The 16,316-nt window shown below is 40.1% G+C and overlaps 1 protein-coding gene across 14 annotated transcripts in view; it reads left to right on the forward strand.

Moving 5' to 3' along the window:
• The window catches only part of LOC124299973 (peripheral plasma membrane protein CASK), a 142,184-nt gene that overhangs the window by 6,563 nt on the left and 119,305 nt on the right, over positions 1-16,316 (forward strand). For 11 of the 14 annotated variants that reach the window (XM_046753495.1, XM_046753497.1, XM_046753496.1 and 8 more), the window contains exons 2-6: positions 5,318-5,430; positions 8,856-8,961; positions 9,827-9,904; positions 10,871-11,046; positions 14,472-14,543. In XM_046753495.1, the coding sequence (XP_046609451.1) occupies positions 5,318-5,430; positions 8,856-8,961; positions 9,827-9,904; positions 10,871-11,046; positions 14,472-14,543 (545 nt within the window). The remainder of the gene's footprint in view (positions 1-5,317; positions 5,431-8,855; positions 8,962-9,826; positions 9,905-10,870; positions 11,047-14,471; positions 14,544-16,316) is intronic. The other 3 variants (XM_046753502.1, XM_046753506.1, XM_046753507.1) reach the window with 1 other exon arrangement.

Below are 16,316 nucleotides of genomic sequence, written 5' to 3' on the forward strand. Positions count from 1 at the left end.
ATTTGTTCTGTTAAAATGAGCGAAAATCGGGTATAATACTGGACCATAGATCGATGGTTCTTTATAAATAAACCTATTGGTATACCGGTCTGTCTTTCAACTTGATTAATTCGAGTGCTGGATATGTCGTTTATGTTTATAAAATAAATAAGCCAAAATGCCTGTGACAATTGTCAGGGTTAATTTCGCAATAGACTGCAGAGAGGCCATTGATATCTTCTTGGGTATACGTTAGGCTTTGGGGAAAACACCCTCAGGATTAGTTTTAAAATTTGAGTTGTGCAAAGAATCCGCATCAAGTGCACAAACTTTATTTAATCCCCCCCGTAATAAAAAGAATTTCAAGAAATGCGATACTTGCGAAAGAAAAATTCATCTAATTAACTAAATAAGCCCCTGTGGAAAATAACTTAATAATACGAATCGATTTCACTAGAATGAATTTTCTTTCTCTTTTATATATATATGTATACATGAGACGTACAATTATGGCAACGTCCGACAAACTTTACGCCAGGAAAATTATGCAGCCTTGCCTCAAGCAGTTTTCGCAAATGACGTAGAACAGAAAGCAGGAACAACATTTTTAAATTAGAAAGGAGGCACGACGTACTGTGTGTCGTTTCTTTTACTATCTCGTTGCTGGAGGCACTGCATTACGGAAATGTATCCTCGACGTGTTGCGCGTATTTGTTCTTAGTAATCAACGCCTCTCAGGAACTATACCGTATCTAATGCGATAGTCTATCGAAATAAAGTATTTTATGATCCTGTAGAACTGCGTACTATCGCTTTTGGTTATTGCCAAAATTTCAAACAATATTGCAAAAATGAAGCAATTAATGGTTTCATGCGCCCCATCGACGTATCTTTTTAAGAAAATGCAATGGCGATCAGTCGTAAAACGATCAGAAAATTTATTCTCAAAAGATACAGCCGAAAAATATCGAGTCCTCATAATTGAGATTTAACTGACACGAAACTCATCCACTGCGGACAAACTTAACGTGTGAATATTTTTGACGTTGTTAATGTTAATGTGGAGATTTTTTGGAGATTTCGTTATTCCGACTACATGCAACAATACAAGTGATTGTGATAGAAACAGGATAGGAATTATTACATCAGTGCAATTACTTTTTCTCTTTCATTAACAATACTAAATTAAAATTCTGTTTTTATTGCGTTATTCATGTAAAACCGATAGAAGTGTTCACCTATTTCATGATCTACTCCCACATCACTCGTGAATGAAAATATGTCAGTAACATTTTCATATGTCATCATATTACATTGTATTATCATTCATGGTCCAGGGAAAGAGTCCACCTTTCCATTTCATTGAGAATTTTCGAGCATCAGCGAATGCGGCGTTCGTAAAGAACGTGTAAAACGCGAATGGGCGAAAAGTTGAAAACGAATCGCTGCTCAAATCTCTCTGCGTCACCGTCATTAACGAACTGTGAATTTATTGTTAGTCAAGAGTTTCGCAAGTAGTCGGACTGATTTATTTATCTGACAATGAAATAAAAGTCCGCGGTTCAAACGCGCTCACTCGAAACGAGTGTCTCGTTTTCATCGGTTCAAATGGCAGACTCTACGAATTGTAAGAAACGTATTACACTGCGCGAGCGCTTAACCCTTATTGATATTTATCTTCCATCTCCAGCTCTTTGAGTACAGCTATTTTATATTCTACAGTTTCAACGTTCCGCCCGGGACACCCGATGAGAAGTCGATGGAAGTGGATGCTATTTTCTTTCCCTGCCATCCCGAGTCCTTTATAATTCAACAAGACTGCGATACTTGCTCCCAGGAAGATATATCGTATGTTTAAATTGTGGCATAGTCAGTGATCTACATGCAGATACACCATCGGTTATTTTTAGAATATGTGAATATGTTTCACTTTGCTCACAGTCAGTATGAAACGACATTGGACTACGTGTAGTCATTACTATGCGTTACTCTTGGCGACTTGATTCTCAGGCGGCCAGTTTCAGCGTTAAACAATTTTTATAGAGTGGATCAGTAAGAAGCAGATGTTAACTAATCAGGCTGCCGGAAATTCTTCCATTCCTTGTCTCTTTCGCGCCGTAACTCAAGTACACGTTGACACAAAGCAAAGATTTACCGAAGCCAAGTATCGGTCGATGCTAGACATCCATTCGCGTAGCTATTGAATTCCAAGGGCTTAACTTTCCTTATGGAATAGCTACACCAGCAAAATCGATAGTACAGAAATATAAGTCATGTATTACCGATCACAGTTTAGATGAAGAAGATGAAGGGTCGGTATATATTTCGAATGAGCGTTCCATCAGGGTGGCTTCGGCTAAATAATCTTACACCTGAAGAGAAGTATGTGCAGATAGCTTCGTAAAATGCAAAGCTTCTGTATCCCAGCACTTTCAAGTAGTCAAATGGAGTTGAGAATAATTGTAGTCACTTTTTTAGCTGAATGCAAAATGTTTTATCACCCATGTAACCATGAAATCATATTCGATGAGGTAATTCTATCACGTAGTATTTCTAATATCCAGATTGATGAGAATGAGCAGTGACGGTATACTATATCGGTGATACTTTTAGCGCACTACTAGGTATAGATGCATGGTTACTAAAAATTTAATCAGGTTATAAAATCCAGAAAAGTATAAATTTTTTCTTGCATATCGGACAACGTTTCCGGCGCGGCCTTGGCCTTAAGATAGCTGGAAACTTGGCGTTGTGAAATTTTGCCAAGTGTGGATTTCAGGAGCCAAATAGTTGGACCATAACTCCGAGCCGAAATTTTAAACAGGCATTACTCTCCTGCGTAGTATCTGTTCGTGCAGAAATGTCTGAAACCAATGCGTGTCTATAACGCGCAGCTAGCTACGTGGGGTATTAATACAACATGCAGAATCTATTGAAATACACCGATAGGCACCGAGAGCCGGACAACAAGGGTCTGCCGACTGTTCGGTGCTGGCGGGTGGCCACCGGCGATATTTCATCCGAATGCGCAAAGCTGCGAATCGGGGGGCGTTATTTATTTGCGGGGATGCTCTGTCAATTCCACTTGCAAACTTCAATTACATGCAACTCCAAGCTTACCTCGACCAGTTCGCCTTCTATTAGAGTGAACATCACAATTTGTTATGCTGACGGTGAAACTCGTCATGTTCTGCGCGCAATCGCTGCGAGTTAGGGAAAGACTTCTGTTATTTTAGTACGTGCTAAGATTTTTCGGAGTACCGTTAAGGTGGAATTCCGTTATCGCTGGATTAGACGTTCAATTTTTTTAATTGGGCTGCACATTCCATGCTTATCGTGCGATGGTCAAAATGCGAATATTCAGAAATTAGTCAATACATTTGTTTTTTCAAGTTGGGTGCTAGGTTCACATAGGTATGTCGTTGACGTACTTGTATATTTCATACCTTCCAAATTCGAATAAGTGAAAACGAGTATACAATGTATAATCTTATACTTATAGTATTCATTTTACTTAAGGGTTCAGATTTATAGTTCGAAGTTGGACTCAGCAACAATTTTAGTTTTGATGTTTGGCAGCAACCGCCTGCGATTTTTGAACGTTTCAAATACATTATTAATGCGTCATCTTCACGTTGTCGATATTTGTTTCCAAATGAAAGTACTGAATCATACGGCTGTACAAACGAAGACGTCCAATTGACAGTAGCAATGAGTAGTGAATACACGATTCTAAGTCGGACAATCTTCCATCCAAGCGAAGCAGGTTATAATATCTACGATTCGCTCCACGTCTCCCGAACTTGATGAGCGCACCTAAGGGGATAAACTGCTACTATAGGTATAAACAGATGGGCTCACGTACAATAACAGGGCTGACAACAACTATAACTGCTGTGACTCGAAGGCTCAACTTATCAGAGTAAGGAGCAGCGTCTTGCGGGCTCGTCTTGAAAGAAAAAGCTCGCAAAATGATCTCGGTGGAACGTGGCTTTCAGAAGCTCCAGGCTTTGCCGAAGAGGTCACCTGGTTGATTGACCTGCTGGGGTGAAATACGGCGGGATCAACCTCGGGAAATTGTGAGCGAAATGAAAGTTCGTAACTTACTCGAAATGGCGAGGCCATCGGTGGGACGCCGGACGGTTAGTTTCGGTGCGAATCCCACCCGACACCTTCGGCCCTTAACTAAGTCGCCAAATCCAGCTGTTGGCTTTTCACAATTATACCTGTACAAGGTTATGGTCGAGGGAGAAGACGAACCTAATAATCGTCTTGCATCGTGTGTAAAACCATCCACTTTGAATACTTTCAGTTTCAAAGCTGAATTTTAGAATTTTCAATTGATCTTATCGTATAGTTTCTGACCGATTGTGAGATTATTTTATTCCGTCGCGGCGGAACAACGTGCGGGGATTTTATTTTTTTCCTTCATCGAATCTGCATTCCTGCGGGCTGACCGTGGATTTTCCTTGAATTTTATAACTGCACGATATAATCATTCTGACGGCTTCGGCACCTGACTCGAATTTGATAGCAGATTACGTAATTATTCAATGAATAACAAATGACGCAAAGTTTAGTAGCTGTGAAGAACCAGATAAAGCCCTTGATTAGGGCAAAAAAATTATTGAACGCAAGAAAATAAAGTGTAACGACGAATTTCTTAGACATTTAAGACGAAAATGTTAACGTTAACTTGCGTTCAGGCACTAAGTACAATGGAAATGATATTATTGATTTGAAGTACGAAAATAAATTTCTTCTTCAATCAGAATGCAGCGAATCTGACTTTTATAAATCCAGTCAATCTCTCGGAACCACATATTTTCTAGATACCCAACGTGACTAGAAATATACCGTAACGGATTTGAGACGCAACGGATCGAACCGAAAAATTGAATGAATTCTGGCATCCTTCGCGTCTGATTGTGAGTATGAAATTCAAAAGGATCAGTTTGTCTGTCACGTCAAGCATAGGCTGAACAATAATATATATATATATATACATGTACTATACGGTTCGTTGAGCGATAAATCTCGGATAATCTCAGCACACTGGTTTATTTCGTTATACATGACTGGAATATCGATTATAGGTGGTATTTTCAAATCAATAAATAATGTGTAATAAATATTATATGGTAATGTGTTTGTTGCGGATGCTTATCATTCTATCTGATCATGCTCACAGGGAAATAACGCAGGCAAGGCAGTCTGCACATGTCTTTTTTGTAATGGGTGATCCTCGAACCTCTTTCTCGAGCACCGTCAAATTCAAATATACACACACATGTATAGCACGAAAATCCCTGGTTCTAACATTCTTTTCCATTTTCAGAGGGCCTTTCAGCGTCGTTCGAAAATGCAATCACCGTCAAACTCGTCAAACATTTGCTGTGAAAATCGTCGACGTTGCGAAATTCACTTCCAGTCCTGGACTCAGCACAGCCGGTAAGTACATCAAGCGGATCATATCTAATCATCGCTGAATTATTCACCCAACCAATTATCAGCAAAAGCCACAGGTAATGACGGTAATGATTATCCCATCGAGTTGTATTCGCACTAAAATTATAACGATCTACGTCCAAGTTTTCTCCTCACTTTCGCCATTTATACTTTGTGTTCATGGATCGCCGTGGAACACGATCTGTTATTTTTTCGTCAAGAATATACGTCTAGGAGGCAGGTTGCTGCATTTTTATGTCACAACTCCGCCCGCATTTTTTACCGGCTCGCAGGACTTGTCGAGTCGATTCTCCGCCCTCTGCAACGCTGTTTGTATTTTGAATGAATACCCACTCGAAATATCGGCAACAAATGTTTTCATGTTTCTAGACTGTAAAGCTTGAAGTACGAAAGATTTTTCCAACAGACGTGAATTAAGCGATAGTGAAATATAACTCTCTAAAGGAGTGTCAAAGTTTAGGATTGGCAAGTTTTCTTGGAGGAGGATACTTTCAGGAGAAATACATATACATATACGTATATGTATGTAATATGTACGTGTGTATACGTAGATGGAAAGTTACGAGCAGCGTGGGGATCCGGGTGTGGCATTGCGCTTTTGCATACCTCGAAAACAGTGAGAGCAAAATTCTATACCGCGATATCCACTCTTCCAATATTGAATATTCATAATTCAATAGAAGGTGAGACCCTTGCGCGGTTTCGAAGCTTAGACATACGTTTAAGAACTCTAAGGAATATTCACTCCTAAAAAGGAAAATTTAATTTGTACCAGTAAGAAAAATATTTCGCCTGAAATGCAGTTTTCATTTTTTCTGTTTTCTTTCTACTTCGTTTACGTGAAACGAACAGATTTACGTAAGTCGATAAGAGTTCTTTTATCTCCACTTCAGAATTCGTGAGCATGGTTAAACATTCAATTGGTTTCTCGGTCTGAAAAATCCCTGAAAATGTATTTTTATCCAAGTCTTGCAAGAGTAGGCTACACTACATCCCACTAGCCGAGTCTGTGTACCATTTTGGATAGGTACGTACATGCAAAACTTATAATATTTATTCATCAACGTTTCTGGGACTGCTTGTGCAGGCTATTTTGCTGTATACTAGAAACCTAGTCATGCACAAGATCTCGATGGAAAACGGTTCTCTGAATTTTCTCACACCGATTGCGCCTTTATCTAATATATGCAGACTCGTTGTCACTGAATTATCAGATGGCTTTTGAAAGTGACGATTAGATAATACTATCTACTACTAGATCTAATCAAAACAATTAAATTTGAAAAGTGTGTGACAGTTATCTAAGCTTATTTATAAAAATAAGGAGATAAAAGTTTGTTAAATCCAAGTAATAATAGTTGTCTCTACTGAGAAGATCGAATATCGTATGTTGCGAGGCATTTTTTCATAACAAAATCACCCTGAAGGACAAAAAAAGAAAAAAAAAACGAATACTCACTTATAATCTTCTCGCGAAAATAATTTTTTTCCGAAAAGTGGAAAGAGTTTAACGAGCTTTTCTCAGACAGAAATAACGTGCGCTCAATGTTCGTAATTCTTTGCATTGAAAGACACGATCAGTAAGTGGCGGACCAGGTAGGCAGGGGTCTGTTTGCCTAATTATTAACAATAAGAACTCTTAACTGAATAAAACGAGGTATCACAGCTGGAGTAGCATCCAGGCAACTGCGTTCTTGTTGCGTTGTTCATTCGACCCGTCAACCCTCAATCTCGTGTCGTCCCAACTAACCTGTTATACATCATTAGGAGCACTGATGGATATGACTCCCACCTGAGTCCTGGTTGCGCAAGCATAATGGGCTTCGCTGCATTGTGCGTCTTCCGAGGTGATTTCTTGTCCGAAAATACTCCCGGGAATCCATTAGAGGAATTAAGGTTATTAACTCGGCAGTCGTCACTGAGCGCGAGATTCTTCTTTTCCTTTAACATCTGCGTGACCGTCATGTGCCCTCCGATGATTAATGAAACTACTGACTGACTCTGTTAACGTTAAGGGTTAAACCATTTTGCTACAAGTTTTTCATCTCTGTTCTCCGATTATGCGGCAATGATTCACTGACGTCCTGATCGTGGGAGTAAATTTTTACTGAGCATTGGATTGATCCCCCCCTCCGAGTATCATGTCATAAACAGAAAAGGGGGCTGTTATACTGCCATTGGGGAAAATTGGAAAGACATTTCTGTGGATTGGTAAACAAAATACAAAAGAAAATAATGCGTCGGTTGGTGTAGTATTAAACACGACTTGAAGGAAACTGGTCTCACGCATCCTACGTTTCGTCCAAAAATCATACAATTGTAATATCCGACCGAGTCTCGGACTGCCACTTTTATCTCTTAACTGTAACCTCATACTTCTCATCTTGTCCCTCTATCTTTCACGTCTCCTCGGACTTGCATATGTCTGAAAAGTGCCTACTCAGCTATGCGTGACCCCCTGCTTCTCCCAGACCACCTTTGAACATCTCACATTTTGATCCCTTCTATAACTCAAAAACCTGCTATTTATGAAGACACTTCTACACACCCTACATTCAATTACATTCACAAAGTAATCTTTCAATTCACGTTCTTAGATAAACAACATTTCGACCAACATCAATCAGTAATCAATATCTCACCTATAACGCTTCAGGTGTTATCGCTTTAAGCGGAAAGAATCCATGTCATAGTCCATAAGGGATGTACCACAATTGCACTTGGAACGCGCATTGCCAGATTTGTGATATCTTGAGATGTATTTTTGCCTGAAGAAAGTACCCAGCGTATATTCCCCTTTTACAAAAGTGTAGAAGCGTATAAATTTTACCAACACCGAAACACGTTTAAAAAAGAACTTGCGATTCAACCGAGAAAACTTTACGTCTGGAATAAAATATTCTGCGTATCGATCGATTGCCTATTTTAATATACGTGCTTTGGAAGGTTTTTTTTCGGAACATTGATAACAACGCGTTCGAAAAACTTGATTTAAAATATCGTTGTTTCTCATTGTCTCTCTGTGCAGACACGCGTCGTTATTGTTATTTTAGTTTACTACCTAGTTCATTCTCAGTAACCCCCGGGCGTGATAACAATACACGGTAATTACCATCCGCTAATTACCGCGCTTCTTTTCACGAGCTTCAACTTTTGCACGCCGGGGATTTACTCTCACGACAAGATACAGTCGCAGAAAGGGTAATGTGGGTCAAGCTCCAGCTTACTCGTTAGCGTTCGAAAAGTTTCTTCGTGCCAGGCTCCTGTTGCAATATGACACAGCCGCCACAGGACATCTCTAAAATCCTTACTCTATCCTGATTCTACGATCTGTCCAAATACTCTTTCAAAAATTTGCCCAACTACAGTGTATGCCCAATGCATATTATGTCGCACGGATGTTACAGACTTGAAACGCGAGGCAACGATATGTCACATGCTGAAACATCCCCACATCGTGGAACTCTTGGAGACCTACAGTTCCGAAGGAATGCTTTACATGGTGTTCGAATAGTGAGTATGTTCTGCGGACACAGCCCCATTTACACAATTTACATGTATCGTACGGTGGGCCTTAGATGATAACGAGTTTACTTGAATCCAAGCCATGGGATACAATTGAAGTGACGTCCTCTTTAAAGGCTTACCTAACTCGAGATGTTTTAACACGTTTCTTGATCAGTTCTTTTCATTGTAAAGTCTGTTACCCTCAAACTTTTTCGTCGGAATAGGCAAACGAACTATTTTGCGAACATACTTGACGAGAAAACTCGCTTGGAAAAGGAGATCACCGAATTCACTGATTCAGTTTTTGAACCTACAGCGTTGCAAGAAAAATAAGTCGATAACCTCGAGAGATTTCTACATCAGCAAAAATGAACGTCGACAAACTGTAACTTTTCAACAGTCATTTCACGAACAGAGCTATATCGAACTTTCTTTTTTGTCATTTGACAATCTAGTTGCGGTTTTCTACTATTTTTATAAAATCCTATTGCAAGATGTTTCAGAGAACTTTTGTTCGCATTGCCAGAATGATGGTGTAAAAGCTACGGCTCTAGCGATAGTTCGTTCTTGCAGATGCAGAAATCTTGAAGGGAGTAATTATAGCCGTGATTTCAGTAAATTTATGAATCAAACGAACTAGATTACAGAGGTAGGTACGTCACATAAATCTGACAATATGCAATCAGTGAGTAAATTTGATGCAGCTAAGAGCATATCGTGCGTATCAAATACCATGCATTAATATAAGAAGTAGTTGACCTCGTTTGAGTATCGATAAGAATTCACATCTGTTCATTCCTTGAACACAATACTAGGATTTTATTCTCCTTGCCGGTGGTGAATAATCATTTATACCCGTTTTAATCCACAGCATGGACGGATCGGACCTTTGCTTCGAAGTTGTGCGTCGTGCCACAGCTGGTTTCGTCTACAGCGAAGCAGTTGCCAGGTCAGAGATTAATTTTCCCTTATATATCCATGCGTGACAAATGCGTGAGCATTCCTCGGTCATAAGTTCATGATCGCGGTTACTTGTTTCGTCAACCATACAACGTAGAATGGTTTGTTCGAGGGTCTATGAGCAATAAGAGCCTTTATTTAAACTTGGAAATAGAGCTTGCGGTAAAATAGCTCGATCCCAATGATCAATGAGAAGAAGCACATTATTGCGAGATCCAAAATCTCCGTCAATCCGTTACATCACGCAAGCACGACTGATGATAGCTACTCACGTTTTACACCGTGCAAAAAAGACGTAAAACTAGTTGAGAATCGTTGTTTCAATGAACGCGTTAAGTGGTAATTTACGTTGTGGAATTCTTTTTATATACGTTGGAGAGTAACGTACGTACAAATACATTGTATAACTTGAAGGACTTCGTACCACCGCTAATCAATAAAAACGAATTACTCTTTTTCATTAGTTTTCCACACGCCTTAATTCACAAAATTCATTGTCACTCTCGCTGTTTCAATCTTCTCGCCAATTTTCTCCTTCCTCTTGATTAAAGCACCTTCATTCTCGACGTCGCGGGAACAGTCGACGCAAATTCGAGCACGTTCCTGCAAACTGTTCATTTCAACGTACCTGTTGAGATCTTTTCCTGTGAAAATTTGTCACCGATCCATAATAAGTGAAATACCCCTGCACGCAATTTTCCATCCTTATCACATTCAGTGGGAGTCTTCTCAGATTTATACTGACTCGGGTTGAATTTCTTTTCCCGTCCCTCGCGACCCAAGAAAGAAGGTCAGAGGTTATTCGGTTGCTCCAAAGTACACCCATGAATACTCGTACCTTACCGGCAGAACTTTCGGCTCGCACGGCATTCGGGCTGAACCTTAGCTCTTGACCTTTTATCCTACAAATCCGCGCGATCTGTCGAAAATGTTTAACTATGAAAATTTCTTCCAGTCACTACATGCGGCAGATTCTGGAAGCCCTTCGATACTGTCATGAGAACGACATAATCCACCGGGACCTGAAGCCGCAATGCGCGCTCTTAGCAGGTCGGGAAAATTCCGCCCCTGTCAAGCTACGCGGATTTGGCGTTGCGGTCCAGCTGCCAGCGTCGCAAACAAACGGCGTCGGTACGTTTACACATTATTCTCCCGCATATTGTGGTATTTTGTACACGTGCAAACATACATATGTATGTATATAATTATATGTATACATATACACACATTATATATATATATACACACATATTCATCTAGATAGAGATATGATTATTTCGATTTTGTATTAAATTCCTGCGTGCCGAGAAATTTACAGGATGTGTTTATTCCCAGCTCTTTTTCTCCGCTAGACTTGGCTAGTTGATTTTCACCCACATTTCTCTGTCTGGAAATACGGTGAATACATGTATCTGTGTATGTATATGTATATATATATGTATAAATGCAGAACATTCGTATGTGTAGTAGTCATGTATTGTAAGTATATAATTAGACACCTGATTTCCGTACTTAACACCATAGAGTCATAAGATTTCGGGTAACATTAAGTAGGATCAACCCCTCGAATGATTGACAGTATGGGAGTAGGTACAGCACCTTATCTCATGACAAAAGTATAAATTCGTCTAAAGTCGTTTCCTCGAATTTCTCTCCTCGTATATCATCATGCACATACGTAAATTGTACAGTAATTAACGTCGGAGAGTTAGTGTCAGAGAGGCAGAATTCTGAATAGCTTCGACGTTTGTTCGTAACGAAAATCCCTCGAGACTTAACGTCATGTTGTAAGCCTTTTATCGACTGCACTGCACGGTACAGAGATGTAAGGGATAAAAAACAGTCCGTCGTCTCTTTTCCTAACCCAAAGGCGCTCACCCTCAAGTGATTTCAACCAAAGACAGCCGTGAGCCGGCCTTTTTCATTCTTCCTCTATGGTCTATCGTTATACCTGCTCTCGCCACCGACCATAGCTGCGTTGGACGACCTGTTGCCGGATAGTTGCCAGTGTATCACGTGAAAAGAGCACGTCTTACGCGCTGCTCACTTCCGTTGGCTCTTGAAGTCTGTTCATACCGCTCGTTCGGCTCTGTTAATCCTCCTTCGTAGACGCAGCGAGAGATAGGGTGAGAATTACGTGCGTCGCGAAGCATGGGATGAAACTGATACGTGCACACAGTTCGTGGGGACGTCGCATGGGAGATGATTTCTTCATTTTCCAGTGCAATGTTTCACTCTTCGGTTATAGAGTGCGGCGCATTGCGCACCGCTCGCTAATGCGAATACAAATTAACCAGAAGTCGTACCTTCGTCAAAATTCTCGAGTCACGTTCCCCTTTGAATTGACGACGATACCTGCGTATAACGAGCTGTGCATACCGCGCGTCCGAATTCTACTCCCTTTTTTCAGGCATCGTGCTTACGCCGACGTTTCAAAGCAGCGAGCTTTATTTTCACCGCTAAGGGTTACCGGTAGACTGGTGGCGCAATTTTCTGGAACCTTTCAAACGACCGTCGCAGCTGCCTCGTACTTTTGGCATCAAAGAAAGCCCGTTAGAAATGAAATTGGTCGGAATAACAATATTTTGGCATTCGGGTAACGGGACGTTGAATTTTCTATTCGGCAAAGGAAAATGCGTAAACGATAGCCTGTTTCTTCTTTTTCGGCTCTTCCTTTATACGCGATATCGCGCATTGCATTCGGCTGACAAAATTCACCTAATTCACGTCGTGTATAACAATCCGGCAACTTGGCCAATTAATAAATCGGACGAAATATGCGATCTTGTAAGTATAACGCAGAGAACCCGAGGCCATTCACAATATTTCGCAAAGTTTCCAACTGTATTATATTCGTGTTTAGGTCGCCCTATTCGCCGGTATGAATTCACGATCGCTTTGAATACTGCCTCTCTGATTTAGTATCGCCATTGTTATATCGGCCTATTCTATAACAGTAACGTACTTCTGTTACGTAAATGGCTCTATAAATTGAATCGTCTATGAGACATTGTATAAATGTTTTAATTTCGTTGTTGGATGCTCTTCTTGCGATCTTGTATTATATTATACACTAATTTTGCTTCGACAATTATTGTACTGGCAGTCGCATTCGAAATTTTCAATGTTCAATGTGGCGGGGATGATGCGGAGAATGCAGCGGCCGCAGAAGCATTTTATTATAATTATAGATTCTCTGATTATTCATCCTTCACTATGGTTCCATTATATATATAATAATCGCTGCAGTTACGCATAATATCATGTACTGATTTTTTTCTACTCCGTATAATTTTTGATATTTTATACATGTATTCAAGTGACAGATCTTTCTTAATATTCTCACCGTTACTATTATGATTATCTACATTATTATTATCGTACAGTGTGCAACTTTAGGTTAAATTTCTTACTAATTACCTTGTACTAATATCTTTTGCTGATTTATGGGCTAGAACTTTGAAGATCATTAGTAGTAACAATATCTTGACCGAACATTGGATCAATTTACTGCTTATCGCGTATGGCGTCGGTTGTACAATCGCATTATTGCACATGGATAAAAAGCCCGTCGAGGTCTTGAATGATCACTTTAAAATCTACACAGAGTGCTGCTTTATTTTGACACACTTATTTAACAACGTGTTTCGGAAAATTTTAACTTTCAAAATCCTCTTTTCTGACGCTTCCTCTTTGTCACCGAAAAGCTAAAGGGTTTAAATTAAGATTGTAAAGTGACATCAGGGCTAAGAGCGTGAAGCAAATTTCACCTCGCACTCGTCGAGCGAAGTTGTCGAACGTTTTTGACAAGTTCGCCAAACTTCGCTCAGCGCGTCAATTGAACTTCTTCTTTACGATACACGAAAGAAAGAGTTAGGTAACTTTGAAATTTATCAGAATATTTCCACAAAGTCTATTTATCCGACACTCGTTCTCAATTGTCCGATACCTGCACTTTTAGATCGTCTTACATCGTGCGAGGTGAATTTTCTGGCTCTTTTATCAATGTCTTTTTAATAGTGACGTAAAAAATCCCCCCATATAACTCACGCCCCGATCCGCGAAATGCGGCTCACGTTCCTCCGAGATACGAAATCGCAGGCGTGGAAACTAAATCGGCAGGTGTTCAGAGAATTTTCAATATCACATTGCATAAATTTGGGATTAAATTTACAAACATTGTTTAGGAACTCGAAAATCACTACCGTTAATTGTTATACGAATGAGAAACGTCTTTAACTCACATAATATACCACCTTATAATTATATACACAGTATTCAAATTTGAATCAAAATTTCTAGTTGCAAAGGACAATTAGCACTGTATTCAACTGTTACTTTCAACGTGTAATGATTCGCGAGTACATTGTCGTATAAAAAATGCGAGCAAATGAAAAATTCGATTAAAATTAACAATTGTCTCGCTAAGAAGCTAATGAAGGGTGACCCATCTTGTTAAAGAAAAAGTAATCCTGTACATGTAGGTAGACATATGCCGTGATACGAAGTTGTATAAGGTAGGTTTGATAACCTGTATTTGGTTTGAATGAATGCAGAGTGTTTCACGAGCGAGTATCGGCGAAGTCTGAGCCCAAAGGGGCAGCTCTACTTGAAGGCCGACATCGAGGGTAAGCCTGACCTAACCTTTTCTCATCGCTTCCCCAGGACCTTGTGCCGTTTCGTTACACCCTCGAACCACACACGACGCCTTCATTCTTCCCGACTGCTATCGCGCATTATCTATTATTGCATACGTACGTGTACACACACGCACAGACGCTCGCACGCAGACACCTTGGCGCACGCCTTTCTGCCATAATGTGAGAGAAGTCGCTATCGCTTGCCTGCTTGCCTCCGATCCCCCACCTCGGCCCCCTTCCAACTTCTCTTACTCATAGAATATACGTCGTACATCTATTCCCGTCGTCCTTTCACTCGCAATTACCGCCGTCATTCGTTGTGTATCAATTATTAGACGCATTTTCACTCTTGTTATTTATACACGCCTCACACCGTTGGTCTTGTCAATTTCACCCGCGCTGCTGACAGCTTTTCAACATCGCTCTCGACACTCTCCATCACCTTGTTTACCCGCGCATCATACTCACGCCAAGGGGTTGGCCATTCTTCCTTAAGTCAGGTTTACGCTAATTCGAGCATTGGAAGCTTTTGAACTCGCCCTAAGTCACTTAACCCTCCGCAGGCCGACACGGACGATATCGGCTAAGCTGACTTTCTCACTTATCGGTGTCTCGGGAATTTTTCACTGTTCAGCAATTTCTACTAATTCGCTTATAGAAAATTTCGGAATATGAGGCGGGCACCTAGATGAAAGCCCAGGACGAAATCGTCCATGTTAGTCGGCAACGTCAGTAAAAAATCACACGCCGGCGGAGGTTTGAATGTCAATTCACTCGGGGTCGATTTAAGCTTTATCAAGTCCTTCGGGTGTACGCTGGTTCATAGAAGCAACGATCAACCCCTCGGCCTTTGTTGCACAATAGATGAACATTACACTAGCTGGAAATGCTTCGCAATAACATCGCTTATTGCAGTTATACTCGGGTAGCGTCGCGATAGTCAACGATAGCTCTTCTGCATTACGGCCGGTGAAAAGAGCTTTTTTCACATTTTGTACCCACGCATTGTCTCTGGTGTTCGTTCTGCACGAAATCATTAGCGGCGAGTGTCTTCACATTTTGTAAGTGCGTAACGGTATTTAAGACTCACCTATTCAATTAAACCTATTCAACGTCTGTATTCGCTAGGAAAATCTGAAAACCACTATAAGGGTGCGAGAATTGAATAAGCTCTCCTCTTCCAAGTACATGTGAGAATTATATTTTCGCGATTCCTAACACATTACAGACAGCATTTTGTAGACTGTTCAAAGATGAGGTCACGAATTTCCGTTGAGAGGTGGCACTGATACCAAAATTAAGCGAGAAATTTTATGCATTTTACAAATATGATCTTCCGAATTTCCAAAAGTGAATTCTCGCAATTTAAATGATTCAAAATGCTTTTCAATGGTTCTGCAATATCGTCGTTCGCTAATTAATTTTCGCGAAGTTTCAATTTAATATCATATATTTAGACTTTCCTGAATTAAATGTCCTTGCGTATGATGTATGATTTATACGTGAAGCATCGAGTAATATATGCTTCGTTTTACGTATTACAGATATTTGTAGAGTAATATCTTGCTTTTCAAACGCGGAGTCAAGAAGAAAAAATTATCCCGAGTCTTGAGAATAGCGATACATTCTCACCGCAATAATCATTTATGTGATATTTTTAACCTTTATATTTATGTATTTGTGCTTTTTGTGAGTTAAGTATTGAATTGGTTAGCAAAAAAAAAAAGTTTACAGTCTCAGGTTAACAAAATTAAAGTAATT

The sequence above is a fragment of the Neodiprion virginianus genome, chromosome 3, assembly GCF_021901495.1.
Source record: "Neodiprion virginianus isolate iyNeoVirg1 chromosome 3, iyNeoVirg1.1, whole genome shotgun sequence".
Taxonomy (NCBI): domain Eukaryota; kingdom Metazoa; phylum Arthropoda; class Insecta; order Hymenoptera; family Diprionidae; genus Neodiprion; species Neodiprion virginianus.